The sequence below is a fragment of the Lissotriton vulgaris genome, chromosome 1_2 (assembly GCF_964263255.1).
Source record: "Lissotriton vulgaris chromosome 1_2, aLisVul1.2, whole genome shotgun sequence".
NCBI classification, from domain to species: Eukaryota; Metazoa; Chordata; class Amphibia; order Caudata; family Salamandridae; genus Lissotriton; species Lissotriton vulgaris.
Window position 1 is genome coordinate 281,871,540 of NC_141686.1, and position 27,300 is coordinate 281,898,839.

The 27,300-nt window shown below is 49.2% G+C and overlaps 1 protein-coding gene across 7 annotated transcripts in view; it reads right to left on the bottom strand.

Moving 5' to 3' along the window:
* The window catches only part of SZT2 (SZT2 subunit of KICSTOR complex), a 1,033,029-nt gene that overhangs the window by 320,115 nt on the left and 685,614 nt on the right, over positions 1–27,300 (bottom strand). For all 7 annotated transcript variants that reach the window (XM_086953216.1, XM_086953214.1, XM_086953218.1 and 4 more), the window contains 3 exons: positions 9,416–9,500; positions 2,959–3,141; positions 2,053–2,247 (listed from right to left, as the gene is read on the bottom strand). In XM_086953216.1, coding sequence (XP_086809342.1) covers positions 2,053–2,247; positions 2,959–3,141; positions 9,416–9,500 — 463 coding nt within the window. The remainder of the gene's footprint in view (positions 1–2,052; positions 2,248–2,958; positions 3,142–9,415; positions 9,501–27,300) is intronic.

Consider the following 27,300-nt stretch of genomic DNA (forward strand, 5'->3'; position numbering starts at 1 on the left):
TTTCACACTCACCAACTTTGTTAGACATTGAGGGCCAGATGTACGACGATTGCATTTTGCGACTGTCAAATTGTGTCGCTTTCCGACTTGCAATTTGCGAGTCTCAAAATGCAATGTACAACAGTGTCTCAGACATTGTTTGCGATTCCCAATGGGGTCACAAATTGCATGTCTCATCAATATTCATGAGGCAAGCACAATTTGCGGCCTAATTGTGAATGGTTAGCATTCGCAGGGACGGTGGCCTGCTGGGGTCAGCAGACCACCATGTCTGGGACTGCTTTTTAAATAAAGCAGGTATTTTTTTTTTATGCAGCCCTTTTTCCTTGAAGAAAAACGGGATGCATTTAAAAAACAAAAATGAAACTTTCAGTTTCATTTTTTTAAAGGCAGGTAGTGGTCCCTGGGACCACTGTCTGCTCTTAAAAAATATTTACGCAAACATACACAGAGGGGAACGGGACCCCTTACGGTTTGCGAGTGGTTTACCACCTACTGGAAGTAGGTGGTAAAGTACAAGTGTTTTGTGGCCGCAAATGCGGTTGCAAAACAATAGTACATGGTATGGTGACTAGCTATTAGGAAGTGACGCCCCTTTGGGCGGTTTGCAATGAGGCAAATGGGATACTAAATAAAACATTCTTGTTTTATCTATGGTCATGTTAACACTTTTTACTGCTTTGTTAAAAACACTCCCAGCCTGACGATGGGGAACAACTTAAGCAAGTACATCTAGGAAAGATTCTGTACAGTTTAACACTGAAATATTCCGTAAAGGGCTAAACAAATGTAAGTTGGCATTTACTCAGTGATGGCAGGGAAACTGTTTGCAACAACTATGACTGAAAGGTAGCACAATCCTAGTCTGAAGTTATACACCAATTATTCTGCTGTCAAAATTATTACTTCAAGCAGGGCGATCGAACAGAAGCAGATATTCAATAGAGGAATAGCCAATAATCAAATGTACATGGATCTTTAAATCATTTAACTAAATGTAGACAATTGGTCGCACATATGCGTAGTTGACTAAACAGCATAAACACAGGAACTGCAGCTTAATGGTGGATGGCCAACAGGCTTGGCCTGACCAATAACTAATAGTCTAACGTATGCACATCATCAAAAGCCCTGTAACTAAGAGAGGACAATATAAATTACAGTCATTAACCAATCTTATATCACTGCTGCATGACGAGAGCAGAAGTACCTAAGTGTGACCTTGAAGAAGCTACCTTCATCCGCTTAATATAGGACTAGAGCCCTGCTGATAACATCCTGTCTATGCAATTGCGGCAGAAGATATTAAATCCAAAATTGAACTTTGATTTCTTGCACTATGAGGACTAAAATCCAAAGACAGCGCCAGATTTGTTACAGAGGCAGTGGCTATGCCTAAAGTAGGCAACCGACCAATCACCCACCCGTAGTGAAGCTACGGGTTGACAACTTTTGAAAATGCAATGACACTGAGTAATTTTTTATTTTATTCAATGCCAACTCCTAGAGTCGTCTGCTAGAACCTTCAGTCTTCTCTGCGGAGTAAAATGGAAACCACACAAATGAACAGTGCCACCACATACACCAGGTAGCATGCAAATTGATGTATATCAAAAGCTATCATTATTTAAAGTGCTGAAAAAACAGTGCCACTTATAATCCTAAAACGCCCTGCGAATAGAGATTTTGAGCGGACGCTTGTGCAGTTTACTTGATGTGTGCACAAACTGATATTTACCGACTACTCTAAAATCTCATAATATTGTGTTGATGCCTTGACCTAAACATAGTTTATTATAAGAGGAGAGACCAGATCATGAGTCATTGAAAGTCAGGGGAATCTCCGCAAGATGAGGAGAGAAGTCACAGGGAACTCTGCATTTTTACATCTGAGTAAGTCTAAGCGATACCGCCCAATGATGTTACAAGTCTCACAACCTACTCTTTCATCTTTATTTCTTTAGAAACCTCACACCCTTACCCCGCAATATCCTCTTAGACACAGTTAGCTACTCTCGAAGAGGCACAGTACTGGTAACGATCTTCACTTACCATTCCCCACATCTTCTGGCTCTGCAACCTGCACAGGGCAGCCCGACTCCAAGCACAGAGGTGCAGGCAGCAGGCGGAACTCCATGATAGTATCACAGAGGGCGTGGCGAAGTGCACTGCTCAGCTTATCCGACAGCTGCAGAGGACTCACATTTCCTTTCTCCCAGATATTAAAACGTACCAGGATACATGCAGCTGTGAGGAGAAGGTGGTATTAGAAAGTGGCAAAGTGAGAAACGGATGAGGATACATGGGAGAGAGAGAGAGAGAAAGAGAGAAGGGGAAGAAGAGTACAGAAATGTGTGGAAAGGCTATTGGGGTGAGACTGTACAGAAGAGAAGTAATGCAGGGGGTACAAGGTGTAATGTGTGGCATGAAGTATGGTAAAGGGAAAGATGTAAGTAGGTAGTGAAGGAATACAAAAACGTAGGGTAATGGTTAGGGGGGGAGGAGGTGTAATAGGAAGGGTGACATTGTGGATCAAGTTTACTACAGGCACTGATTAAGATGAAATAGAGTTAAAGAGAGCTTTAGATGACTGCAAGGAAGGAAGGAAAGAAGGGAGAAATGAAAACAAATTCAATACATATGCTGTGGAAGTCGAAAGGAGATAAGGAGGAAGCTTATGCACCAAAACGGAGAGCAAGGGCAGATAAAAGAAGACAAAGAACACACAAAAAAGAAGACAAAGGCAAAGGAAGGAAAAGGCTGAGGGTACAGCAGGTGTCTGAGATACAGAGGCAGACAAGGGTAAATGAAGAGGACTGGCAAAAAGTAACAGAAATTGGAAGGAGAGTCAGTCAAAGCAGGATAACTAAAGACTTATGGAGTGAAGGTTAGGTGTGGGTGTTCAGGGGAGCTCAGTGGGAATGGCTTAACACAGACACTTCATTGCTAAATTCACACCTGAATGGAGATGGCCTGGGAATGTGTCCACTTTCTTCACAGTTGTCAGGTTCTCAAACTCCACATCTCGAAGCGGAAATGCAGAGTGCGCCTCAAGCACAGTTGGATCTGGCCTCTCACTGCATGCCAGCAAAATGGGGGAACCCTGCTCATCCACAAACGACAGGGCTATGCAAGCAATTCCTGAATGGAAAGAGCAGAATGAGATCAAAAGCAATGAATTCGATATTTTAAACCAAGCTGACCAGCAAAATCTCAGAGTCAAAAGTCTCCATATCCTATCTATGAACTGAACAGAGCCCTTGTATTGAATCACTAACTTCAGCATAGGAACTAGTAAATATACGACCTGCTCCAGACAAACCTCCAATACCCCAGTGATGACAGACCCCACATCAAGCAGTGGGGGAGATGAGAATTGAGGAGGGGCTCACAGTATCCTAACCACCTGGGTGACCCTGGGCGGAAAGAGGGAAGGCTTTACCCACAGCAGAGTGACTTCATTTCCTGTTGCACAGGGGGGGCATTGGGGACGTGGCTGTTTATCCTTTGAACTGTGTGGGTAGGCACTGGTGCATGCCCTTTCAATTTAATATGCTGTTCAAAACTTTGCACTTTCCATGACCGAAAAAATTTGTACCTTAAATGGGCATTAAGCTCTGTCTTTGTATTTCAGACAAAGCTCGCACTTTAGATACTGGGTGTATGGGTGAACGGAGTATTTTATGGCCCTCACAGTCCTTATGATCTGGAGGCAGTCAAAAAAAAGGAACAAAAGAGGCATACAGAGCCCTTGTTGGCCCCAGGAGGCCAGATAATGTCTCCACTGTAGGTCTTTGAACCTATTATGCTCAATGGCCTTTTAACTTATTTAACTCACTATGCTGCTAAAAACCTTGAACCTTTGCTTAGGCTTTAGATGCGGACCCCTCACTAGAAGCAAACAGAGCATCGTTGGCCTTTGGAGGTCAGGTAATATGATCTTCATGGCAGCCTTTTTAATCTAATATGGAGTTAAAATATCACACTTTAAACATATTGCATTTTACCTCGGCTTTAGCATTGGAATTTACACCTGCTGCAAAGTTAGCATGTTAAGTATTAGGATCATAGGTCTTTTAAATTGTTGTTTTTAACTGTCTTTTTAAGCATGACTTTGTAGAACCTGCCTGTTAGCACTCAAACTTATACTGCACTTGCAGAGGAACTTGCTGCTCTATTGTAATGATTTTAATTAATTGTTCAATAAAGAATCTATCTATTTATCTATCTACTCTTTGAAGATTATTATGCTTCTAGGTCATCTGAAAGCAGAGAGCCTTCTGTTTCATGGTTCTACACAGAGGCCACTGCTATGCAAGTGGGTAACATTCCCCTGAGTTAGTTCAGCTGTTGATGACGAAGGGGTAGGGGAAGCTGCTAGGCTGGTCGCAGAATCTCCCATGTCGAAACTATTACACGCCAGATTACAAGTCTGGCCACAATTTCCGAGACTGTAACTCACGTCCAATGGAGAGGGTAAAATGGTGAAAAAGATTGACAAAACGAGGGGGCAAACCTGTCTGTTTTACCCCGGCAGTGGAAGAGAAGTTGGTAGCCCTTTATAAGTTGCCAGGCCCTGATAAATCTAAAGCTGCATTAAACATTTACAATGCAGACTCGAGGCTCGTTAAGAATACGCATTGCTGAAGGTGAGAGTAAATGACACTGGCAATTATCAGAATCTATTAAATCTAAGATCCAAAATTCAGACCTGTATTGTGGCTGCGCTGTATCGCCAACCTTCAATTATTACTGAAGAGACCATAGTCCCTCTATTTTTTTAAACTTCTCATTAGATTTAAATACAGTGTTGTACCACAGCCCCTTAACTCACCAGTTGCAACACTATTTCTAAAACAAAACTATGTTGATCCCTCAGTCAGGCAACTTCTGGTCTAGTTTGCTCATTCGAATTGTAATCAGACTTCTGAAGAACTTGCGGCTAATTAGCGGAGAGACTATCTGGAGGTCCTGAATGTTCAAGAGATGGACTTCAGCCAGTAGTGCGGAATGGAATATATGCTGAGGACCAGCAGCGTATGATCAGCGTCTGGGACAGGATGGTCTGCCGGAGACTCAGCGGAGGTCAGACAAGACGGGGTCGTGATTGTGGGGTGGATGTCAGGGTGATATTCTGCCACTTGACCATCTGCCAGGCAGGCCTGGGTGGTTGCCATGAATCAATAACGGTAATGCAATACCGGAGTTTTGAAAAGTGACCCCTTTTTGGGGGGTCACCCCCAGTGTTTAGTTTATTGTGGGACGCAGCTCTAACATGGGAACACCGCTATCAAGACTGTGTGCTCTGACCCCAAAACATGTCAAAATGGCCTAAAAACTGATTGGCACTTTCCTGCAAAGCAACAGTATGTGACACAGAAATACACACGTGGCATGGAAAGTTAAATGTCACTCGTGGACGGCTGCACCTATTGTGACATCAAGTAGAGTGGCAGTGAAAACATGGCTTCATGCCTACCCTGTGTGGACTGGCGGCAGCTGCTTTATCTGTGCTGCACAGATACGTCAAAATAACCCTTTGAGAGGTAGGGAAACCTTATTTTAAATATTAATTAGGTCACTCCTAATCACATCTTGCTGCCCAGTAGGTGCATTATATTTAAGAGTGCAACATGTGTGACACTTTAAAAATTGCATGCCCCCCTCATTGACTATGGCCTAAAACAACATTGTCTCTGGTCAGGCTGTACCTGGTACAAAGTTTGACGTGTATCAGCTACAGACTCCATTAAAAGATTTATTTTTATATTGAATACAAATCCAATAAAATGGTAAAGTTGATCAGATTTTATGTAAATATATGAGAAGAGCACCTTTTAGAAATTTCCTTTAACCTGCCTGTGACCGCTGGAGCTCCACAGCAACTGCCCAGCTTGTCCTTGCCAGGAATTAGGTGTGACAGCATTCTGCGAACTGCTCCCAGAGCAGAGACAATGGGCAGGGAGTGGGGACCACTTGAGATGGACCCAGGAACTTATTTAACTTCAATGTGCCCTGCTCTGTCAGAAGCAAATGTTAAATGCCACTTGGAAATCCCCAGTGTTTCCCCCATGGTCACGCCAGTACCAAACTCAGTGGCAGGAAAGCTCCACTAAGATTGGTGGAAAGAACCCGTTTTGAATGGCCACAAAGGAGGGCACTGCTCATTACTCTGGGCACACAGGCTCTGCACAAGGGGAGAACGTTTTTCAGATCTTGAATTCTAAGGGTGAGGGGCACAGTGGGATTGTTCAAAGTAGTATAAAGAGAACTACAGAAAAATAGGGTAGGTTGGGTAGTGCCCAAGAGTCAACCCCACCTCTAGGTTGGTGAACCCTACATAGCTAAACCCTCACTTTATGGACCTGTGGAAGATCAGCCGTCTGCAACCAGAGAGGAATACTGAAGGACTGGGCCTGCTCCCTCTTCTACCCAGGGCAATGAAGTAGACTCCAAGGGTGACTAGGCAGGTATACTGTGTGGCTACAGGGACACACCAAGCTACACACGTCCTTTTTATGGAAGTACCCTGCTAACCTGTTGCAACAGGACCTAGACTGGACTTTGCTGTGGGCCTCTGCCTGCCACCCTGAGAGTCTCTAGAAGCTGCCCTCCCCCTGAGGTACTGGGGGGACTTAAAAAGTATACCTACTCCTGTGGTTGTTTGAGTAACAGGAAAGTTTGGATTTAAGCCAAACTGCTTTGTGTCACATTACCAGGGATTGAGCACAGGGTTATTTTATACCATTTGTTTAACATTTAGCAAGTGATGGCCTCGTCCTTTGACACCTGTCCTCTACAAATAATAATCCACTATCCTATAGTGGGGTTTAAGGTGAAAACTGATCTTTCCTTAATTCCCAAGTCGTGGCTGTGTCAGGTCTTTTTTTTTTAACTTTTGCAAAGCATACCACCTTGTGATTTTTGTACATGTTGGATAACACAAACAAAAAATGTACCACACTTTGGTACTGATATTTCTTGTGGGTCCATCATTTTCCTGCAGACTCCTCACCTTATGAATTATCCTTCAGGCTGGTCCAAAAAAGCTTTTCTATCACAACAACTCTCTAGCACCACCAGGTAGCGCTATGTGGGGGCATGTCTACTTTCAAACATGACAAGACTGGTGCACAGAAAAATTAACTGGAAAACTGAGATCTGTTCCTGAACTTTTTCCACACCCCATTGAGGATTACCGAGAGGAAAATACCATGGTTGCATACCTTGAGATCTTATTACTAATGGCACTAACTTCTCAGGAGAGCAGCCAGTACTGTATCAAAGCTAGAGGAAGATTATGCATCCACCAAAAGGAGAATGCTATTTACCCTGTGTGATGGCAGGAGTATGCAAAACATGCATATCTACAGCCACACATGCCTCAAACCTATCATCACCAAAGATCAGTTACCTTTTCTCTTGTACTATCCAGCATGGGTATAACTGGGGCTGGGCTGTTATTGCAGAGATTGTATTACTAGTATTAAGATAGTATTTTTTACAGAAGTAAAAAAACAAGGAAACAAGTTTTGATTCCAATGGATTCCTTTTCCTGCAGATTCCTCACCTTAAGAACGAGCCCTAAACAGACTTCTTTTAGACCAAGGAACCACGCAACACAGCTGAGACAAAATATCCATCGCAGGGTGCCTCAAGCTTTGCTGAAGTATTCAAACCTGACTAAGTCACCACGTGGAAGCCACAGGCAACCAGGAAGCCTCTGGAGAGAGGTGTGAATACAGTCCTGGCACCAGTGGGATGGGCATGAGTGCCCTCTGGGTTTCTTTCTTGGTGAAGGTGGCAGTTCTTGATAAAGAGTATGGCCCAGTGTGAAATGGTGCACTTGCCTTACTATGTTGTACAGGAGACATTTGACCAAGTTGCACAGACACATGCTGGCAACACTGAGCCAGCTTTTTCCATAACTGCAGAATCTTTATCAAATGCCATCCCTTGAACTGTTGTAGCTCCCTGATGGAGTTGATTGTGCTAGAAGACATCATGTACTGGGAGCAAAGTATCAGTCTAATGCTGCAAATAGATCATCCATCTTAACTCAATGGTCACATTCATGCTATGTTAGCAAAGCTCATGGGTTACGGTTTGGTGTTTAACTGGATTTGTCAAGCACACTTTGCCCTTCAATACCTCCATTTTCTACTTTCGCTCTCATATGATAAATGTACATCGTCAGACCTTGAAATATTTAATTTGAGAGAAAACCCTGCCCTGCTCTAAACAACACTGCTGTCCTAAGAGTCCTGTGTCTGTCTCTGAAATGTTCCTATACAAAAGCGCGGCCTCCAAAATGAGTTTATTCTTAAAATATGGATGAGTTTCTAACCATGGTATATGATGTCTGGAAATGGAAGTGTTGCTGATTCTTCTGTTCATGCATTTGTAATTCAGCAATTTGGAATGCTTTTTTCAGGGGGGTTTATTTGACCTTCATATGCCTTAGGAATCAGCATCTCATTAGATGTAATCTCCTAAAATGCCCATCTGAACAAGTCATCATAAAGATCTTGAGACAAGCATGCACTACGAAAGCAATGCTCGCAGATCCAGAAGAAACAGTTTTGGAAACACAGGGCAAAATGTAGAAATATTTTCATGTCTTTAATCTTGAACTTAGAAAGGCTCCCAACTACATTTTGGTGTTTCTGATTTACTCTGGTCTGTGCTTCCAGTTTGGTTCCACTGTGCTGAGGTGTGAAGCTCTGTCAGTGTATAGGTGACTTTACAGATTAGTATTATTACAGATGCACTCCTGGTCAATGCTCACAACATACACTTAAAAAAAAAAAATAAACTCATTACAATTCCGCACCTAAATAGATAGGAAAAATACACAGGATATGCCCCTTACACACACAGACCAGAGCTAACTAAAGAGTTGAATCTACTTGCAAACGCAACAATAAAACAGTGTAAGTTGTTGCTGTGCCATAGAAAGGCCCAGTGACAAAATATGTGAGGAGCACTACAGGAAAGCAAACTGAATGATTACTGCTCAAACGCCTCTTGATGTGGAGGCATCTACAAAAGATAAAAACGGGTCTTCCGCATACATTTTCTTACCCCTTTCCTGTCTCCGATGCCTGTCATTGCACCAACTTCCCCTGACCCTCCTTTTTCGTTTCGAATCCCTGCCTCCTCAGTATCTGGCCCCCCTTCAGACCTGTTAATTCATCAGTATGTGCCCCCCCATCAGACCTGTTAATTAATTTGTATTTCCTGTCTGCAGAAACTCCGACTCTCTAAGATCTGACTGTAGTAGAACCTCATTTCCATTTTCTTCCAGCAACCCCATCTCTCTCTTTGGGGAGCGCCCAAACCCCCTCCAGTTATAGTTTTTCCTCCTTCTCCTTGCCTCCCACTTCCCCATCTATAAATCTACAGACCCAGGTACCTTTGCCACCAGTTCCCTGTCCTCCAGGCTTGTTGTACAAGAACAGATCCAAGTCCGTAGAGGAGCCTCCCTGCGGCGTATAGTGCTGAAAGGAAACAAGAAAGGGAGAGTGAGTATGGTACCACGGAGGAATCACGCCTTCAAGAAGCACACTTGGAGATCAGCAAGGGCTAGAGCAGCAAGGATCGAAGAGGGCTATATGTACACGACTAGCAGCATCATGTGAGCAGTGATCGCACTTGCAAACATTTGGGAGCATCACATCTAAGATGATAACAGTGGGCCTCACACGAAGCAACCAACTGCGTGGCAGTCACTGAGGACCAAAGCCATATTCAGCAGAATCACCTGACAAATAATAAAATGTCACATTTCCCAACAATCTGAACATTTCGTAGCCTACTCAAAGTCAAAGGCCTTGGGTAGAATTTGTGCCTGCAGAGAGCTGTAGAGTGCGGTTTGATATCACAGGTTGTTAGTGATGAATGGATAAATCACTCACACATTTAAGATAATACTGATAGCCGCAGAATCCTTACCTTAGAATTATTTCCAGACGTCTGACTGGATATGCAAATTTTTTGTATGCATTAGCACTGCGAAAAGGTAGGTGGCATCATTTAGCTCCCATAGATGCCACCCCAGCACACTGATGTCAGTTTCTTTTAACGTCTTTCTACGCAAGGAGCACTGAGCCACGAAGCACATTGACCACTGATGTGGAAAACTAGGGCCCTGCCCCTAGAAATTTGTTTGCAGAGTAGGGAGGATGGGTGGATCGGTAAGAAATCTACAGCTAGTCAGAGTCTATACCAGGTAGGGTGTTACCAAAGGTAACTAGCTTGTTCATCTGATAGAGACTTCTAGCAGCAGATTCCTTACCTTAGAAAAGATACCCAAGCAATATCTTACTGGTGGGCGTGGGGTGTGTGTGTGTGTGTGGGGGGGACGGGGGGGGGGGGGGGGGGGGTGACGGCAAAACAATTTCACACTAAAAAGTTCTGAAGAACTTAACGGGTAAAGTACCCATCCCAACAGGCCTAATTATGCAGAGATGCCCACGTTGCTGCCTGGCAGATGTCCAGCACCGAAACTCTTCATGCTAAAGGAGTGGTCACAGCGTTGGATCTGGTGGAATGCACATGTAAACCCTCAGGCGGTTGCTTTTTGGCCAATGCATAGCAGTTTTTGTACTATCCATTGGGAGATGGTTTGTTTCTCTAGCGCCTTCCCTTTCTGGGCTCTGACATACCCCACGAAGAGTCCTTCATCCACCTGGAACTCTTTTGTGTGGCCAAGGTAGAACAACAACACTCTTTTTGGGTCCAGTCAGGGGAGTTGCTCGTCTTCTTTAGAGGAATGAGATGGAGCATTAAAGGTAGGCAGTGTGATGGACTGTGGATTGACCTACATGAAAGGGAGTGATCACATTCGGTAGGGAGGACCAGCTTGTCTGGGAAGATGTTAAGGTACAGGGGCTTAGATGACAAAGCCTGGAGGTCTCTGAGACTCCAGGAAGATGTTAGTCCCACTAGAAAGGCTGTCTTGATAGTTAGAGGCATGGCTTGGCAGTTCGGGCTGGACTGTTCCCATGAGGCACAGGGTCAGACTGATTTGCATATAGCCATGTCTGAACTGGGGTGGCAGAGTGGGCTAAAGAAAGGTGATGGATTAAACCCAGATCTTTTGACTGGGTGTGAGTGTTTGATTGGTTCAGATGCTCCGTCCATTACCAACCCCTTTTGTACCGCTTTTGGTACCACTGAGGCATGGGTTAAGGAGGGAACTAATGTTGGAGACCTTTCAGAAACCTATGTATAACAGAAAACTTGAAAAGGGATGGTTGAACAAACAACAGCAGAAATGCAGAGATGGCAGAAAGATAGCCTTTTAAGGTGCACAAAGCAGAGCCATGCTGGGCAAGACAGAATAAACCTTAGAAAGGCGGGCAGAAAGGAGGTCAACCAGTTTTCCTGCACACCATGCCACAGACTTGTCCCACTGACAGGCATACACTGTCTTGGTGAAGGGACGCCTGGATGCCAGGATGACATAATTGACTTCAGGTGGTCCAAATCTGTCAAATGACGCTGATCAATCTCCGCGCATGAACACGGAGTGTTGACAGGTTCAGGTGGAGAACCATTATCAACTGCTGTGACAAAAGATCCTCCAGAAGGAGCAGCCTGATTTGAGGACCAATGGGCATGATCAGCAAATCGGGATACCAAACTCTTTGGGCCCATCCTGGAGTCACAAGAATGATTTGGGCCCGGACATTCCTGATCTTGAGAACTCTGGGCAGGTTTGGTATTGGTATACAGAAGACCGGAACTCTACTCGAGAACAAAAGAATCTCCGAGCAAGAGCCGCCTTGGAACCTCCAGCAAGCAGAGGTGCTGACATTGAGTGTTCTCAGTGGTGGCAAACAGATCTAACCAAGGCTCTCCCTAATGCTGAAATAGACCTTGGACCACCTCTGGATGGAAGCGCCATTTGTGATCCTCTAGGCATCTTCGGTTCAATTAATTCCGCCCTGGAGTTCAGAGAGCCTCCCTGGAATTGAACCACCAGGGAAATGCCTGGCCGTTCCAGCCATGTCAAGAACAGGGTTGCTTGACAAAGGGTGCACGACACCCCACCCCACACCACCCTTTTGATTTCAGTACCACGCAGCGGTGTTGTTGTTGTCCATGGGCACCTGCACTAGACCTAGTCTCCACATCTCCCAGGTTGCTGTCCCACCCTAGGAGAGACTTTTCTGTCAATACAGTCAACTCTGGTTGGGGAAAGGGAAAGGGGTCTGCCGCTGACCCAACTGCAGGTTGTTAGCCACCACTGGAGATTTTTTGCAGTGCCCTCCAAGATCTGGACCATGTTTGAGAGATTCCCCTGATGCTGCACCCAGTGGAACTTCAGGTCCCTCTTCAGAACCCGCATATGCCAGCGGGCATGTCTCCCAAGCAGGATGCAGGAGGCCCAGCAGTCTTACAAAAATCCACGATTGAGGCTGAAACATCAGTATCATAGCCTGAATATCCAAAACTGCAGTTTCCAGAACAGCTCAAATGAAAGGGAGAGTCTGAGAAGGGGTCAGGTGTGACTTCGGCATGTTGATAGTGAACCCTAGAGAGCGCAGGAGGTCTGCCGTTATCTGGAGGTGGGAGATGACTTTCTGGGATGAGCCCGCCTTCAATATTCAGTCATCGAGATAGGGGAAGACCGGCTCCCCTGACCACCTTCAGATTAGCTGCAACCAACGCCATCACACTGGTAAACAACCGAGGGGCACTGGTAAGGCCAAAGGGGAGCACAGTGAACTGAAAGTGCTTGTGACCTACTGTGAACTGTAGGTTACGTCTTTGGGTAGGCAGGATGGTGATGTGGAATTATGCTTCCTGCAAATCAATCACCACCATCCAGTCTCCCAGGGCCAGGGCAGGCAGGACTAGGGCGAGCATTTTGATTATCTCCTTTTTCAGGAAGCAATTGAGAGGGCACCGGTCTAGGATAGGTCAAAAGCTTCCCTCCTTCTTGGGCACCAGAAAGGAGCGAGAATAACAACCATGACCTACTTCTGATGATGGCACCCTCTCTATGGCTCCCTTGGCCAAGAGAGCCACCAATTGCTGGCAGAGTAAGAAGAGATGGTCCTCCGTCAGACTGTTGTAAGTGGGCTGCAAAGGGGGAGGGAGGGGTAGTCACGAAAAGGAGGGAGTAGTTTCTTTGGATAATCTCGGGAACCCAGAGGTATGATGTCATTGACTCCAGTGGTGCAGGTGATGCCGTATCCTGACGACCACTCGTTGCCCATGGTGGTCTGAGGGCAATCCAAAGAGGCTTGGAGTCTGCAGCAGATGGGGGTGTTGCGGGTATTCTTCACATGTACAGAACTATGTGCAGGAAAACAGGACCTCAGTGTGTAGGGGCTAAGCCTTCCTACCACTTCAGTACCCAAAATCCCAGAACTGACTTATAGTGCCTTATTTGTTCTCCTACATAATCACGAAGCTACAAATAATTAGACAGCCCAGAACACAACACTCCAGACTCTCTCAGGAATCGCGGTAGCAAGACGTACCCTTACGCTCACTCACTCGTACTTGTCCACAATAAGAATAGACAGAGTCACGGCTGTCGTTCAAAACGCTTATTTTTTACTATCATGCTCTATAATACAGTATATGACCACTACCAGCAGCAAAACGCATAAACCCAAAACAGTTAGCATTGCAGAAAGTCCATAGACTGTGAAAGGGGATATCATCTTTTACAGAAAGTGGATAACGGACTATAAAGCCTAACCACCCTCCCCTTGGCAAGAAGAAATGTTATTATATAAAGGATGACCTCTGGGCTTTGTCAGCAGACCCCATACCTTAGTGCCTAGATTGCAGTTTTATCATAGGAACTGCATAGCTCTTCTCCCTGGAAAGGTCCCTCTCCAAGTGTGTCCTTAACCAACATGCAACCCCACAATATCAATGCACCAGTCTCCAGCTGCTGCAGCTGTGTAGCATGTTTTGTCTAAGCGCTAGGGACTGAAAAAAACAGAATAACAAGGGGCTTTGTTTATCGGTCTTGTACTCCGTGTTTGGGCTAAACTCCAGGAACAGGCAGAGAAGATATAAAGTAGACAGTTCTCATGTGAAAGGCACAAACAGAGTCATGCATAATAAAGTCAGGTAGTAACGTGCGCAAAAGCAGCAGCATGGCTGCAGAGCTCATGGGAACTTAGCAATGTAGACAATAACCCCAACGGCCATAGTACATGGGGAGGTAGGACCTCTGGCTGCCAGACACCTGTGGTGTAAGGGTGCCGCATCATCTGCCCCACAGAGGCTGAAAAGCTTGCGAGCCATTGTGGCTAGGCGGTTAGAGACAAGGCTGGAAGCCCCTTCTGTGGCCATGAAATTAGCAAAAGGCAGACTGGGGTTGATGGAGGCCATGGAAAGGTCGAGGACCTGGGCGCAGCCCTGTTGTCCTTGAAGAGATCCAGTGCCGAGTTCACCTAGTCTCTGAAGAGAATGGAGCCATCAAAGGCCATACCCAAAAGCAAAGCTTAGACATCCCTCGAAAAGCCAGTTGCTCTCAGCCAGGCGTGGTTCCTACATCAGATTGTGAACTTATCTGCCTCTCTCCCATCAGCCATAGCTTGGGAGAGCATGACTTGGGTCCCTGCCAGGACCATTGCAGCACCTGCACCCCCAAATCTGAAAGGGAATGGGAGAAACTGCTTAAGAGGCATGCAGTATTCACAGACCACATTGCCACGCTGGCACAAGAAAACATTTTCTTATCCAAGGTGTCCAAGCCTTTTGGATTCCCTATCCAGTGGTGTAGGAGGGGATGCGCCAGTGTTTACTCGGGTAGTGGAGGCTTGGACCACCAAGCTCTCTGGGATGGGGAGTTGGGTGAGGAAACATTGGTCCCGTAAGGTGGGGCAAGGGTGGAGGGCAATTGTCCTGTTCATAGAGCCCCTGTGCAGGGCTTTGACCAGGCCCTGAGCAAGTGAGGCCTTCATTAAATGAGAGAAGTGGTTCTGAAGAGCTGACTCCCGTTTGAAGCACCTCTAGTCTTGGCAGCCATGGAAGGCAACTAAAGGTCCAGGACCTCGGCCACCCTCCTCACCACCATAGCAAATGTGTCTCCCTTCTCCATAGTCACTGTAGGGGGAAAGACTAAGCCAGTGTCTGAAAAAGTGTCCAGTTCACTGGCATCCGCTAATTCCTCACACCAGTCCATATCAAGATCTAGGGGCTGGTATCCTTCAGGGTCAAGTCGCTCCTCACAATCTTCCTCAAGTCTGACTTAGCACATAGGAATAGGGCTCAGGCCCTGGCAAGGAGGGAACGGCTCTAGTTGGAGCCAGAGTCGGCGTCTGGTGATGCCATTCTGGAGTTGGGGATAAGAATGGGGAGGCCCGAACTGAAATGCACAGGTGGCGCTGGGAGAGTGGAGAGTGAGACGGGTGCCGAGGAAAGTCAAGGTTGAACGACCAGCGTCGGACTACATCCATCTGTGGATCCCAGTGGCAAGAACGATGGCGCAGGAAGACCTGCCGCTGGGGAACCAGTATTGGCCCCTCCCGAGCCCACAGGGCTTCAAGGCACTCCAGCAGGGACGGGTCACCCAAATATGAGGTGATGGCCTCATAGAATTCTCAGATTTGGGCAGGGTCGCTCCAGCTCCCAGAAACTCAGAAGGCGCAGAGACAGCTCAGGCTCAACCAAAGAACCAGGCCTCGAGTGACGAAGGCCCTTCGTCTTGTTGAATTTGTTGGGGTGAAGTTGAAGATCTCTTCGACTTCTTGCCCTTCTTCTTGTGGAACTTGCCGGAGTGGGAGGACTTCTACTGCGTCAAAGATCGATGGCTCTGCAACCGATTTCAGGAGCTTCCTCCCGACCAGGATCAAGACAGTTGTAGTTTGAGGTATCGCTCACTCAAGACCGTGGGGTGCATGGCGCGACAACTGATGCAGGTCTTAGCGAAGTGGTTGCGCTCAAGGCACCAGAGACAGACAAGGTGCTAGTCCGTCACCGACATTTACTGGTGACAGGCGGAAAATGAGCTTGAATTCAGCCTTCCTTATTGACGATCCCTGCCACACCAGGAGACAAGGCAAAAAAAAAAACTTTGACAAAAAGTTTTAAAAAAAAAGGCTGGGAATAGCTCTCTCCGGATCTGCACTGACTGGTGCAGAAAGGAAAGAACTGATGTCAGCGTGCTGGAGTGGCACCTATTTAGGCATAGCGCACATTATTTATAGCGCGGATGCTGCCACGAGGAGCCGAATGAGCCACCTACCAGCGCGCAGGGGTACTGCTCACTAAACATTTTCGTATCCAGTCTGGGGATAATCCTAAGGTAAGGAATCTGCAGCTGAAAGTCTCTATCAGATACTGCTTTTCTACCATGCCAGTGACTTGCTCTTTACTATTATGCACTTACATAATATGCATTATTGGAGACTTTCCACATATCAACATTTCTATTTAAGTGAAGCTGCCCAGTGCCGTAGCAACCTCCTCCACCTGCACCTGTTGCAGGAATCAGCAGCCCCCGCTTCGAAATACGGCAGCCACGGGCGGCACAAGGTCTAGCTAAGCCACTGAAGCTGACTCGGTGGGAATAACCCTTAATTTAGTGTTCCTCCTTTACAGATGCATCCTCTCATTTTCCCTTTTCATACTGATAATCCTCACATGTTGACTCCCCGTTGCTATCATTGCTTTCAGGGGGGCGTGGCTTGGGCGCCGATGGCGATGGTCGCCTGAGAGCTCGGCTCCGGGACTGAGCCCGTGATTATCCTGTAAATCGGAGGCTGCGGGGCACCCCAGGCCCCGCATTCTGCTGAACGGCCCGACGGAGACCTGCCGGGGCCCTTGGCGCGGTCTGAACGAGGGGTGACCCGGCTGAAAATCAAAGTTTGCGGAGTTGCGGAGTGCGAGCCAATATGGCGCCCGGACTTCATTGTCCCCCTGGCCGGATCTATTAGACTGGAGGGGCATCACCAGCGGCGGCACACCCCCGACTCTGCCATCTCCCAGTGACCCGTGTTCTGGTTATCGGTCAGATTGGACTTTTTTAACAAGGATTGCACTCGGATGGGTGACTGGGCGGATGCCCACGCTATAGTGGTTCCCGCACGCGGACGTCTAGAGTTCCCGGCGGTGGCCCCACTCACGACACCGCATTTAGCTACCTTTTCCTGGCCGACCCACTTCCCTGGGAGGCGCAACCCTCTGGCGCCGCAAATCGTCCGGTGGAGTTGGTGACCCTCACCCCGGGACTTTATCGGCCGCGCGGGCCTGCCCGACCTGGCGGCGATTGTCTCCGCCTCCTCCTCGGTGCCGTCGGACGACGTGGTGGTGGCGCGAGCCGAAGCGGAGAAGATCCAACAGGCCCTGGAGACGGAGATCTCCGGCACTCGACTTGAGGCCCAGTAACCGGGAGAGTCATAACCGGAGCCTGCACTCGGAGACGCCTGTTCCTGGACCAGCACGGAGTGCGCCCGGCGACATGGGGAAACCTAGAGGAGCTAAGGGGACTACCCCAGCCGCCTCAGACTCGGAGACCCAGGACAAAGAGGAACGTGGGGACCCGGAGAGTTCTGGTGGTGCATCGATGCAACAGCAATTTGACCGCGTCTTGGAGGCGATAGCGACCACGCGCTCGGCCCTCCAGCAGGACATTGCCCAGGTAGCGACGAGCCTAGGTCTCCTTAGAGCGGACCACGGCAAACTTTCGGACCGGGTCAAGGAAGTGGAGAGCTCGGTGAAAACCTTGGAGCCGGCGCAGCGAACCTTGGCTGCGACTATGAAGGATGCTTTATCCCGGATTACGGCCCTAGAGCAGAGAGCGGAGGATGCGGAAGGCCGCAACAGGAGGAACAACATCCGTGTGGTGGGCCTGCCGGAAAAGATTGAGGATGGCGACATGGTGGCATACTTGGAGGCCTGGCTCCGTGACACGGTGGCCCCGGAGGGTCTATCCTCCTTCTACACCCTGGAGCGTGCCCATAGAGTCCCGGCGAGGCCGCCGCAGCAGGGACGTGCCCCGAGACCAGTGGTGGCGCGGTTATTGCATTTTAGGGATAGAGACTTCATCCTCAATGCCGCCAGACATAATGGTCCATTCAAAGTGGCGAACAGCCAGGTGAACATCTTCCCGGATTACACCTACGAAACTCAACGCAGACGGTTTTCCTTCCTGGCGGTCAAGCGCGAGCTCAGGAGCGAGGGCATCCAGTACTCGCTCCTCTATCCTGCAAGGCTCCGCATAATTGTCGATGACAAAACTCAATTCTTTGATACCCCGGAGGATGTCTGTGCCTGGCTCGAACTTTATAGAGCAGGGAAAGATGGCTTCGGCTCCTCATCCCAGCAGGCGGCGGAGCCGGAGCAGAGACGGCGATCCAGGAGGATTCGGAGTCGCCGTGGCCGCTCGGGGGGGCCCTCAACTGCAGAGACATCGACGGAGCGGAGGGGAGTGCTGTAGGTGTTATCTGCGCTATCTGGCTCACGGGACGATGCCATTGAGGAGGAAGCAGACCCTGGTGACGAGGGGGCACCAACGGACTCCGAGGAATCGGTGACTGATAGCGTCCATACACCGGTGATCACACCGAAATCGGTGGAAGACCTTCTGGATGGACAAGGGTGATGGGGTGAGCTACTTCATTTTGGGAGGGGGCCCGGCAGGGGGGTGGCGGATGCCGACAATTGATGCTGTCTCCCGGGGCAGGGAGGGTGGGGTGCCCTGTTTTTGCCCCGAGGGTTTTTGGCACTGCTTTGGGCTTGCTTTAGTCCTGGTAGCCTGAGCGTCGAGGGCCCACTGCCTCCGCCCGGCCCGCACCTGGCCCTTAAGGCCTTCCTACGGTGGCGACCGCAGGATTAGTAGGGGTTAGTGGGTTCTTGGAGGGTATGGTTTGGATGGGAACTAGATGGTGCTATTTGGGTCCTGTTCTGGGGGGGGGGGGTGGATGGGGGTTTGGTTCATTCTTGGGTTGTTCAGTTTTGGTTGGGGAAAATGGCCGCCATCGGTGCTGGGATGATTGCTATCCTCTCTTTGTTGGGACCCAGATGGGGAGACTTTGCGAGAACGATATGGGACAATGGCTGATGTTGCTAATCTGAAATGTGTTACTTGGAACGTGCGGGGGCTTCATACTATGTCCAGGCGCCACAAAGTCCACGCTTATTTAGTGCGTAGGGGGGTACAAATGGCGCTGCTGCAGGAGACTCATCTGAACAAGGCGGAAGGGGCGGCGCTACAGCGTAGATGGAGGGGGCAGGTCTTTTGCACTTCGTACTCCGCGTATGCCAGAGGGGCGCTGATTTGGGTCAGAGCTGGGGTTCCCTTCCAGGTCACGAAAACAGTGATAGATCCAGAGGGGCGTTATGTGGCTATCTCGGGCACTTTGGGAGGGAGGGACTTAAACGTTTGCTGTGTATACGCTCCTAATATAGACCAGTCTGCCTTCCTTTCCAGGTTATCGGGCTCGTTGGCCCACTTCTTCTCCGGGCCCCTTCTGCTCGGGGGAGATTTCAACTCAGTAGTGGATGTAGACACTGACCGCTCGCATCCACCCCTTCCCGATTCTCCGGTCCGTCGCGTGGCTAAGGGTCGTAGGGACTGGCAGACCCACTGGGGTCTAACGGATATCTGGAGAGCGCACCACCCCACATCTAGGGACTATTCCTACTTTTCGAGCCTCCATGAGTTGCATGTTAGACTGGACGGATTTCTTGGCTCGCCCGAACTGGTTTCGGCAGCGGTCCGATCTGAATATTTGTCCAGAACCATATCAGACCATAACCCCCTCCTGCTGGACCTTCGTTGGTTCCCCGGGGCGCCTGCGGTGCCCACCTGGAAATTACAGCCCGAGATCCTTGAGGACAGTGTTTTCAGGGCGGACCTGGGTGATAAGGTCTCAGAGTACTTTGCGTCCAACGGTGGAACCGCGAGCACGAGAGCGTTAGAGTGGGACGCTTTTAAGGTAGTGGTGAGGGGTTACTGTATTTCTAAAAAGGTAGGCATGAGGCGAGTTATCCTCGCCGACCTAGAGGCAGCGGACCGGAAACTCCGCGAGCTGGAAATTCGCCGCCCCGGGCGCCCTGAATTACAGGTACGCACGGCGGAGGCGAAGGAGGCGGTGGCGGCGGAAGTCGAACGGCTTCGCTGTTTTGACTACAAGGCCTATACGGTTCGGTCCATCGCAGAGGGGGATAGATCGAGCGCGTTGCTGGTATGGCTGGCCAACCCTACGCGTCAGTCCTCATTGACGACATCTATGCGCAAGGCAGACGGAACCGAGGTGTACACTCAGCCTGAGATTCTGAGCTGCTACCGGCAATATTACGAACGGTTGTACCGCAGTCGCTCAGCCCGAGACCCTGACCTGCTCGATAATTATTTACGGCCACTGGAGCTCCGAACAGTGGAGCAGGACGTGGCGAAAGCCCTGGGGTCCGACATAGAACTAGGAGAGATCCGTAGCGCCATTAAAAGGATGGCGAGGAATAAGACCCCGGGCCTGGACGGCCTTCCTGTGGAGTTTTATGCAGCTTATGCTGACCTCCTAGCCCCTAGGTTATTGGTAGTCTACAGAGAGGCGAAGAGGCTCGGGCGACTCCCGAGCTCGATGTGCGAGGCGTTGGTGGTTCCACTCCTCAAACCCGGAAGGGACTCATCCGACCCGGGGTCTTACCGTCCCTTGTCAATGCTGACGGTTGACTATAAAATACTGAGCAGTATCTTGGCCTCGAGGCTGCTGGGACACATGAGCTCCCTGGTGCATGAGGACCAAGCTGGTTTTATCCCTAGGCGCAACACGACCATGAACATTCGCAGGTTGTTCCGCTTGCTAGGGGAGCCGCTTGTGGATGCCCCGTGCCCGGTTGTCTTATCGGTAGACCTAGAGAAGGCTTTTGATAGCCTGGAATGGGACTACCTTTGCACTGTGCTACGGAGGTTCGGCCTCGGTGAGGGCTTCGTCAGATGGACCACGGTTCTCTATGCCTCTGCATCGGCCAGGGTTCGGGCGGGACCACTGATTTCCTCACAATATCCGGTGGAACGGGGCACGAGGCAGGGATGTTCGCTATCCCCACTTCTCTTTGCGCTGGCGGTGGAGCCACTCGCGCTGCATCTCCGATCGGGAGCCCATTATACGGGCCTATGGACTCCTTCGGGCCCGCACTATATTTCGCTGTATGCAGACGACCTGCTGCTCTTCCTAGAGAACCCGCTCGCTGCCCTACATGGAGCTGCGACGGCGCTCACGGAGTTTGGGGAGGTCTCGGGCCTCCGGGTGAATTGGACTAAGACCTGTCTTTTCCCGGTTCGCAAGGGCACCCACGCCCCTACTCTAAGTAGGGAGATTAGATGGGAACCCGACTGCTTTAAGTACCTGGGGGTGTACGTCTATCACGAACCATCCAACCTCCTCGATGGGAACATTGCCCGCAGCACCCGAGCACTTCGAGGCTGTATGGACTTCTGGGCCACGCTACCGCTCTCAGTGGCAGGGCGGATCGCTTTGCTTAAAATGGTGGCGCTTCCCCGGTTGTTATATTATTTCCGGACACTACCGATTTGGGTCCCACCGGCCACGTTTCGACTGCTACGATCAATGATAGTCGGATTCCTCTGGGGCTCGGGCCGCCGACGGGTGGCCCTCAAGACCCTGATGAGGCCGAAGGATGAGGGTGGGCTTGCGGTGCCGGACTTTGAAAAGTATTATTTAGCGGCGCAGCTCCAGACCTTCACCCAGGAGATCGCCCGGGAATTCCGGGGCCCAGAAGACAGAAGGGGGACGGGCATGGCCAGGCATGTTCTCTCCTTCATAGCGCTGCGACAACGTTTGGCCCTGGAGGAGCGGACCGTTCGCCTGTGTTGGAACCGAGCACACGCCCGGGGCCATCTGAGAACACCGTATGCGCCCGAAATACCTTTGGGGATGCTGACGGCCTTCCCCCATGGCGGCGATTGGTCACGATTGGCGAACTGGGAGGACGCCGGCTTACAGCTAATAGGGGACCTGTATGAGGACGGGGCGCTCTTGCCCTTTCAGGAGCTCATTGATCGCTTCGAGATCCCCCGCGGCGACTTTCTGCTGCACTCGGCCCTTGTCCGAGCGATCCAGGCGCACTGGAAAAGCGGGCAGGAGGAACCCACTTTATCCCCGGTGTGCCAATACGTGATGATATCTGCGGGCACGGTGAAGGCGGTCACTTGCCTTTACGGCAGACTGATCAACGAGGGGCTGGCTCCCCTCACTACTTTGAGAAACCGCTGGGTGGAGGACATTGGCAAGGAGATCCCGGAGACGACCTGGTCCCAGCTGGTGCGGCGAGCCTGGAAGGGCACACGCCACGCCCGCTTTCAACTGGTCCACTATTACGTGCTCCATAGAGCATATCTGACCCCGGTGAAAATCAGGCGGTATTTTGCTACGAATTCGGCGGACTGCCCCAGGTGCCCGGCCCAGGAGGCGGACCTTCTCCACATGCTGTGGGCCTGCCCGGGATTGTCATCCTACTGGGTAGAAGTGGGGAAGACCCTGGAGGAGGTGACGGGGAGGTCCTTATCGTTTGACGCGGCGGTGGGACTCCTGCACTGGTTCCCTCATACCCCCAAGAATAAAATATCCAGCAAATTCATCGACTTAGGGCTACTCCTTGCTAAACGAGAGGTGACCAGGAACTGGAAGGCACGAGTTGGTCCGACAGGAAGCCGATGGCACAGCGAACTCTTGAAGTGGGCGGCGGGGGAGAGCACGCTAAGATACCAGCTAGCTTGGAGGCAGCGTAATGAGAAGGCGCAGGAGGCAGCGCTGGAGTGGGAAACGTTAGTGCAGGCCCTTAGGGATTATTGCGCCCCCAGCGACTCTGAAGGTGAGGAAGCGGCTCGCCCCATGTCCCGATAAACGTTTGCACTTTCAGACATGTTGCTTTCCCCATGGGTCCCTTAGCAGATCCTGTTGCGGTTGTTACCGGGCGCTGATGGCGGGGTTGGGTAGGTTTTTCTTTGGTTTGTAGCGTTTTGAGGGTGGGGTTTTTCTTTCTGGGTTTATAGGCTTGTTTGGAAAAGCAGATGACGGACAGTGGATCATCCGGACCAGCTTCGACATCCTTCTGAGCCCCCATTGAATTTTGCCGCCCGACCCCAGGGTTGTGGGCCGAATGGCTGTGTAAGAAACTTACGGCGGGGGGACGGAGGGTTGTATCTCATTGATTTTGCTTGTGCTATAATGCTGGTCGATTATGTAACAATTTACTGATTCCTGCAATAAAAATATATTTAAAAAAAAAAAAAAATCATTGCTTTCAGCACTCCTAGTTTACAGAATCGGCCTCGCTCATAATGTGCCCATACTGGACCTTGTTTACAGATGCTGGCTAGCTGGTGGCACTCTAGCCCTTAGTATTCCTTGTTTATAGGAGCTACTGCCTCACCGTTGCCTTTCTGGTCCAATTAAACAGAAAGTGTTTTTCTAGTGAGAGCCGCGACCGCAACACGAGAGAGGGGGCAGACCACAAGCTCCACCAGTCACTGCAGCAGGAAGCCGCCAAAGCCACCAGACCGCGACCGGAGGCGCATAAAAAAATTCATCCAGTGCTCCTGCTGCCCGGGCGCGTGACCGGGCCCTGTCCGGGCCCGTCGGAGCCCGGGCTGAGCCACACCACTTGGCCTGTTGTGTCGAAACTATAAAGGATTGTGGGGGTGATACCCACTGATTACCTTTAAGAATATTAACTATATTTAGCTTAAGAAGGTTCATTACTATGGGGAAGCGCAAGTGCACTGCCGGGGGGGCTTGCTACACAGCCACCTGCTAAAGTGACTACCATCATTAAAATGCTCCAAAGGGCTATTGGTGGAATTTCTACTACAGAACAAGTTACTTACCTTAGGTAACGATGTATCTGGTAGAGACATAGTCTACCTCAGAAGTGTGCATCCACTGCACACACTACACAAAGCACACTACTCTTGACCTCGAGGGTTCCAACAATATTAAACAAACAATCACAAAGGATTCCCAATCTTTTTCTTCGGATTCTTGGTGAAAAACTATTTCAGCGAGAGACATTCCGCTTTCTCCCGGCATGCAGTGCCACCGGTCGCACGCGGTTTACTTTTATCAGTGAAGTTTGAATTGAATAATCGATCTTGGATACAACAGATTTGGGTTTTTGCTTTTAGTTCCCCTGTCGAAGGGTTGTACAAAACCTGAAATGCATTGGGAAAAGAAGCATGGGAAATGCAGCCGTTACACAGTCAAAATAAGGACATTGTTTTAAGTAATATGGTGTAACATTGTTTGTGATGTAACATTGTTATTATATATGTAAGCTCTCTTGAGCGAGAAGAATTAGTGTTTGATTTGTTATGATTCCATACTAAAAGTAATGTAATGAGACAAATTTGAACAAAAAATCACATACAATTGTTTTAACTTGTTTATTTTGGTCAGATTTGTTTGATATTGCTGGACCCTTAGAGGTTAAGCATAGTGCGCCTTGTGCAGTGTGTACAGTGGACACGAGCAGGTCCCGGTACAAGGCAGGACACACTTGAATAACAGAGTATAAAGAACTCTGTATTATCGAGTACACTTGAGTGCAGGCAAAATGTACTGCTTTTTAAGAGACCTAGTCAAGCAACAGATTCCTTAGTTTGTGAATTCTCCCCAGGCATCCGAATGGATCTTGAAAAATGTTCTCAGCAGTACCTGGAGCTGGTGGGCGGCGCCGCATGACTCCGTATGATATCGGCTCCAGATAGGAAGTCAATGAAGCCATATAAGTCCCCTCCCGTGCGCTGACGTCAGCTTATTCTGTGAAACTTTCCTCGCGGAACGCGGAGACACATAGCTGGCTGTAGAAACAGTGCGCGAGAAAAGAGGAAAAATCTTTACCACAAAAACGAAAAAAAGGGGGAAAAAGGGTGTGATACTACCAAAGAAGACACTTAAGGAAAAGGCCAAAAACTCAAAGAAGCACAAGTCATGTGGAACACTGCGCAGAGGCGTACGACAGTACACAAGGAAAATACCTCCTACACCCTAAACCATCTACCAGGAGGAAAAGGTGGAACTCCCTACACCATATACCAAGAGAAGAAAAGGGGGGTGGGAGATTAGAGCTTCCTGCAAGGTCAGGAGACCAGACCAATGGAACTGGAGGATCTCATTACAACAGGAACAGAAAGGAAAAAGGGGGAAACACTCCCACGCCAAAGGTCATAGATTCAGGAATTAAGTGGACTAAAAACACCAAGAGCAGACCTCAAGGTCATTTGCAGAGTAGGGAGGATGGGCGGGGCGTTAAGGAATCTGCAGCTAGACTATGTCTCTACCAGATACATCGTTACCAAAGGTAAGTAAGTTGTTTATGTGATACAGACATCTAGTCGCAGATTCCTTAACTTGTGAATTAGATACCATAGCCATAGGCTCTAGGAGGAGGATCTGCGAACCAATCCCAGGTCCAGGAGCACTGGCTGACTGAGATTAAGATCGGCCACACCTCAGTGGGAAAGGATAAGGAAGAGCGAGAGCTCTCTTCTAAAGGTGGTAACGACCAAACAAAAACCCAAAAAAGGAATAAGCACCAAGAGTAAGGAGCATTTTCCCTCAGGCATATTGGTACCGAAGTACAGACACCCGCTGTAACCAAACTCCAAAGAAGAACAGTGGTCTGTTTAACTCAGACACTCTGTTCATCACCACCCCCTTTTCTAAATCGTTTTTGGCCACTATAGGTGTGGCAGGGTATACTTAGACATGAGTCCCTTTCTCACTGCTCCATCAGGATTCAAGCAAGCCGGGCCGAAGAAGGCTGAAATGCCAGAAACCGGTCCCCGGTAGCTTGTCTCCTTTCTGGTGAAGAATTGGCTTGGTAGTTTAGTCTGCCCTGTTCCCATGATGCACTGGGCCAGGGACAGACTGATTTGCATATAGCCAGGTTCTGAGCTGGGATGGGGCAGTGAGATAAATAACGGTGATGGATCAAGCCCTGATCTTTGGACTGGGTAAGAGTGGTCTGTTTAACTCAGACACTCTGTTCATCACCACCCCCTTTTCTAAATCGTTTTTGGCCACTATAGGTGTGGCAGGGTATACTCAGACATGAGTCCCTTTCTCACTGCTCCATCAGGATTCAAGCAAGCCGGGCCGAAGAAGGCTGAAATGTCAGAAACCGGTCCCCGGTAGCTTGTCTCCGTTCTGGTGAAGAATTGGCTTGGTAGTTTAGTCTGCCCTGTTCCCATGATGCACTGGGCCAGGGACAGACTGATTTGCATATAGCCAGGTTCTGAGCTGGGATGGGGCAGTGAGATAAATAACGGTGATGGATCAAGCCCTGATCTTTGGACTGGGTAAGAGTGGTCTGTTTTACTCAGACACTCTGTTCATCACCACCCCCTTTTCTAAATCGTTTTTGGCCACTATAGGTGTGGCAGGGTATACTCAGACATGAGTCCCTTTCTCACTGCTCCATCAGGATTCAAGCAAGCCGGGCCGAAGAAGGCTGAAATGTCAGAAACCCGTCCCCGGTAGCTTGTCTCCTTTCTGGTGAAGAATTGGCTTGGTAGTTTAGTCTGCCCTGTTCCCATGATGCACTGGGCCAGGGACAGACTGATTTGCATATAGCCAGGTTCTGAGCTGGGATGGGGCAGTGAGATAAATAACGGTGATGGATCAAGCCCTGATCTTTGGACTGGGTAAGAGTGGTCTGTTTAACTCAGACACTCTGTTCATCACCACCCCCTTTTCTAAATCGTTTTTGGCCACTATAGGTGTGGCAGGGTATACTCAGACATGAGTCCCTTTCTCACTGCTCCATCAGGATTCAAGCAAGCCGGGCCGAAGAAGGCTGAAATGCCAGAAACCGGTCCCCGGTAGCTTGTCTCCTTTCTGGTGAAGAATTGGCTTGGTAGTTTAGTCTGCCCTGTTCCCATGATGCACTGGGCCAGGGACAGACTGATTTGCATATAGCCAGGTTCTGAACTGGGATGGGGCAGTGAGATATAACGGTGATGGATCAAGCCCTGATCTTTGGACTGGGTAAGAGTGGTCTGTTTAACTCAGACACTCTGTTCATCACCACCCCCTTTTCTAAATCGTTTTTGGCCACTATAGGTGTGGCAGGGTATTCTCAGACATGAGTCCCTTTCTCACTGCTCCATCAGGATTCAAGCAAGCCGGGCCGAAGAAGGCTGAAATGCCAGAAACCGGTCCCCGGTAGCTTGTCTCCTTTCTGGTGAAGAATTGGCTTGGTAGTTTAGTCTGCCCTGTTCCCATGATGCACTGGGCCAGGGATAGACTGATTTGCATATAGCCAGGTTCTGAGCTGGGATGGGGCAGTGAGATAAAT